The following is a 4,324-nucleotide window of genomic DNA, read 5'->3' on the forward strand; positions in this document are numbered from 1 at the left end:
GAAAATATAGGCTAGCTTATGGTTTGGCAATATCAAAGACTTAAGTTTGGGGGAGCTAAGTTTATGAAGGGCTATGGATATCAAGCATCAAGCACGAGTAGAGCACTTCATTCAAAAAATTTCAGAAACAAGCACACTTTGGCTATTAAACGATCATGTTTCAAAAAAAAATTTTAGGTTGTTAGAAATTTGAGTGTTTCAATCTGTCATTTTGGTTGTTTGGGACAAATAACAATTCAAGTTTGGGGGTGTGACAGGCGTTAGTTTTTTAACCCTACTAGGTGTGTACCTGCGCAATGCGGCGGAATGTAAATTGAAGAGGAAAACTTACCACAACTTAGGGGCCGTTTACCAAATACTTATCCGGGTAAGCGCTTATCAAGTCACATTACCTCACCGGATGAATATGGCAAGGACTACGAATTTTACCCGGTAAGAGCGAGACAAAGACCATGAGCTTTACCCGGTAAGTGAGGGCAACGACGCTTACCACGATAAGTGCTTATTGGGTGAATTGTTGCATATAATGTAGCTTTAATAGATTAAAATCTTACCCAGCAAGTAACTAATAGTGTTAAATTTTACCAATAAGCACTTACCAGGTAAGTGTTTGGTAAATGGCCTCTAAAATTGTAAAATTGTAACATTTCACCAACTAAAATTGAAAGTAAAGAATGGTCTTTACATTTGACAATGATCATAGTATTCAAGAACACAATCTACAATGCTTACTATCTTTGAAAAAGAAGACTTGTTACTAATCAAGAAACACAATTGAGATGACAAATACAACCGAAAAGGGTTATATGATTGCTTCATAGCAATGATGGATTGTTTTGGAAGATAAATTTTTTTAAAGAGTTCAAAAATTGCATCCACAGAGGATTTGAAGTTTTAATTTTAACCACAAAGTGAACCACTTCCTTGTCGCCGTCGATTCAATTACAATTGCTATCATCCAGAATAACACATTCAAGTATTGAATCAAATATCATATCAAACCAATAACTCCAAAATAGACAACAATTCTTTCCAATTGGTGAAGGATTCTTACACCTTTTTTTACCGGATTCAATGTACATGCTGGAATTTCTAATGCCTTTATCTGCACAAGCTTTAGCAAAATGTGTCACACCGTCACATATTTTGCAACAACCTCCCTATGGAACAACAATATTAACGTAAACTCAAAAAGAAACATTCAAATTCTATTAAAGAAGTCGAAAACATCATTTCTCCTTAGCCAACACACTCACAATGAAGGCAAAAACACGAAATTATACCTTGTATGGATATAGTTGTTAGTATGAATTAATTGGTCTTATTTTTAAGTCATCTGGAACTCTTCCTAAAAGATAAAGTAGACTTTGTAGTTGGAGGTTCATCACTCCTAAACACAATAAAATAAATAAACATAGATCAAATACAGAGGTTAGAGGCATATTATAACCTTATTTATTTACAGGTTTACTTGAATTAAACATCTTCTGCTTCTTTGCTTCTCCATCCTCCTCTATTGCTCCTATAAAAATCTCTCTCTGATTTAATGTGGTATCAAAATAAGAAACCCTAACACATCATGACTGACATATACAATTTTCCAAAATACTGGTATGAGATGAAATTCAATAAACAACAATTCAACAAAAATCAAAACATATTTTTGGTCAACTGATTAACATGACAAAATATTTGTTTAATAAGTGGATAACCAATGACAATCTATTAAGGGTTTAGAAGAACAGAAAGGGATTCTATTTAAGGGACCGTTTAAAAAACATTTAACCGGTAAACGTTACCGGTAAAATTTAACACTATCATTTACATACCGGGTAAGATTTTAGTCCACCAAAACGGTTTCGTATGCAACAATTTACCCGGTAAGCGCTTACTGTGATAAAGTCGTCGCCCTTAGGGGTGAGTACGGGTCGGTTAGGGCCATAAAAGGACGAACCCGATCGGGTGTCGGGTGAGAAAAGCCCACCCCATATTATGCAATTCGGGTTCGGGGCAGTTCGGGTCGGGCTCGGGTAAGAGATGCTTAGGACTAACTCACAATTATTAATGAAGAGCCAACAAAACAATCCCACACTTATACATGTTTTAAACACACGTATTTGATCAACATGACAAACAATAAAAGCAAATGGTAATTAGATAAGAGTCTATCTTTTTACCGCATTGAATTATGAGATGGTGCCCAAAGAGCACAGATGACACAGAGAAGAGAGAACGACAAAACTTGCCAGAAGGCAGGGATGATCCAAGCATTTTGCCATTGCATGTTGTATATACCAGTTGACTTGAAATAAAGCTGAAAGAAAGATGATGCATGCCACATTGTCAAAAGTTCACATTTGATTCATTTTAGGTTCTAAAAGTTTAGGTTCCTAAACATCTCAACCGCTTGAGGCCTGTTCCCCATAAGACTATGCATAAAGAAAGCATATTGTTTCTGTAAGTACAATAAGCAAGTCATTAATGTTCTCATCACTTGGAAAAAGCTACTCCCACTTAAACAAATTTCCTTTAAGTTTCCTCCATCCATAACAGAAGTAATATATGTGCAAACGGTATATGAACTCAAACCATAACAAAAGCCAAATTAATGAGAGGTAATATATGTGTAGTGGGGTGAATATTACTGTGCAAACAGTGACATAACAGAAGCCAAATTGAACTGTATATGAATTCAAATCGATCAAATTGATACAAATCTAAGCATATAATGTCGATTTGAACAGAAGCCAAAACATACACAACAAAAAAGTATACACAAAGCATACATAAACACAGGATCGGAATGAAACTTTCTGCTGTACAAGTCTCCAAGCCACAAAGACGAACATGGTGGGAATGAAAAGCAGTCAAGTGAATCTAACTATTAAGAGAGATAAACTACTGGGTTTTTAACAAAAACGAAAAGGGGCGAAGAGGAGGAGAGAGCACATTCAAGAAAAAGGGGAAAAGGGAAGTCTTACCTGCTGAATTCCCAATCCTTTAAAACCAAACCTGAAAACTAAAATCAACAACAATAGCTATACCATTAATCTATTAAAACCAAACCTGAAAACTAAAATCAACAACAGTAGCTATACCATTAATCTATTAAAACCAAACCTGAAAACTTAACTAATATCACAAGATTTTGTCATATAACTACGATGCTAGGTCTCATCCTTTCAGGTTTTGAGGATTGCTTCTTGATGAGGGACAAATGAGAGTAGAAGATGAAGAATTTTGTAATCGACAACAAGCAACACTGCAGTGAAGGTGTCGATTATATAATTTACGAAAACCCTTCACAAACAGAGAAGGTGTCGACCAATAGACTCGATAGGATTTTATTGAGAGGAAGAAAGCGATAAAAACTTACCTGAGGTAGGAGCGATGGAGATGAAAGCAATAGTTGGACAATAAGAAATCCCTAAACGTATATATTGGGAAGATGGATTTGAATCTCATTGGAAGCTTCAATCGTCATTTGGAGATGGATTTAATAAGGAAGCTTCAATCGTCATGTGTGGGAAGATGGATTTGTGAATAGTCATGTAAGGGGGAACTGATGATTGAGCGGCTAGTATTGGGAAGATAAAAGGTTAGCATTGAAGATTTAAATTTTTAGCTTTAATAGGTTGTATTTCATGCTTAGGGCATCTCCAGTGCATGACATTTTACCCATGGATTGCCACATCAACATTCCACTCATCATACAACTCTATCATTTTATACCCACACTCCATAACACTCCAATGAGTTTAATGGATTTTCACATCATATATATATATATATATTATCTATAAATATAATTTTACCAACAAATTTAAAAATCTACTAAAAACAAGGAATAATACATTAAAATGAAAATGAAACGAAATTAAAATACATTTAATAAAAAGTACGAGACTAAAATACATCAGTTGAAAAGTACCAAAGCTAGAAAATGAAATGCTTAAACACCAAATAATTTAAAACTATAAAACCTAAACGCATATTAAATAAAAAACGACGATGCCTACAAATTATATTTTATTATGAAATGTTTTAGTAATTATGTTGTTTTTATAAATTAAGAAAAATAAAAATAAAAATAAAAATTAATTTATTGATTAATAAATATCATATTATAGTGTATATATATATATATATATAATATTATAATTAAATCCTTACAAATTTAATTATAAAAATAAAATAAAAAATAAAGGGTCCCATTTTCCTCCATGATGCGTGTCATCCCCATTGAACTCCCCTCCCATTACACTCTCCATGATACCCTTCACAATGCATGAGGGGTGTCATGGTTCCCATTACACTCTCCATG

The 4,324-nt window shown here is 33.9% G+C and overlaps 1 protein-coding gene across 7 annotated transcripts; it reads right to left on the reverse strand.

Annotated features, from left to right (window-relative positions):
• Positions 1-883: 883 nt before the first annotated feature.
• LOC112519541 lies at positions 884-3,574 on the reverse strand. Of its 7 annotated transcripts, XR_003069928.1 has the most exons (5): positions 3,377-3,574; positions 2,982-3,019; positions 2,178-2,314; positions 1,451-1,522; positions 884-1,105 (listed from the first exon to the last, which is right to left on the reverse strand). XR_003069928.1 is itself a non-coding variant. In XM_025127730.1 (4 exons), the coding sequence occupies exons 1-4, from the start codon at positions 3,463-3,465 to the stop codon at positions 1,302-1,304; spliced, it is 366 nt and encodes a 121-aa protein (XP_024983498.1). In that variant the 5' UTR covers positions 3,466-3,574; the 3' UTR covers positions 884-1,301. The 7 variants fall into 7 exon arrangements, 2 of the variants coding, with proteins under 2 accessions (XP_024983498.1, XP_024983499.1); XR_003069926.1 differs by having other exon boundaries at positions 884-1,522; XR_003069927.1 differs by having other exon boundaries at positions 884-1,522; positions 2,982-3,262.
• Positions 3,575-4,324: the final 750 nt, after the last annotated feature.

The sequence above is a fragment of the Cynara cardunculus genome (genome assembly GCF_001531365.2).
Source record: "Cynara cardunculus var. scolymus isolate 2C chromosome LG 10, CcrdV1, whole genome shotgun sequence".
Taxonomy (NCBI): Eukaryota; Viridiplantae; Streptophyta; class Magnoliopsida; order Asterales; family Asteraceae; genus Cynara; species Cynara cardunculus.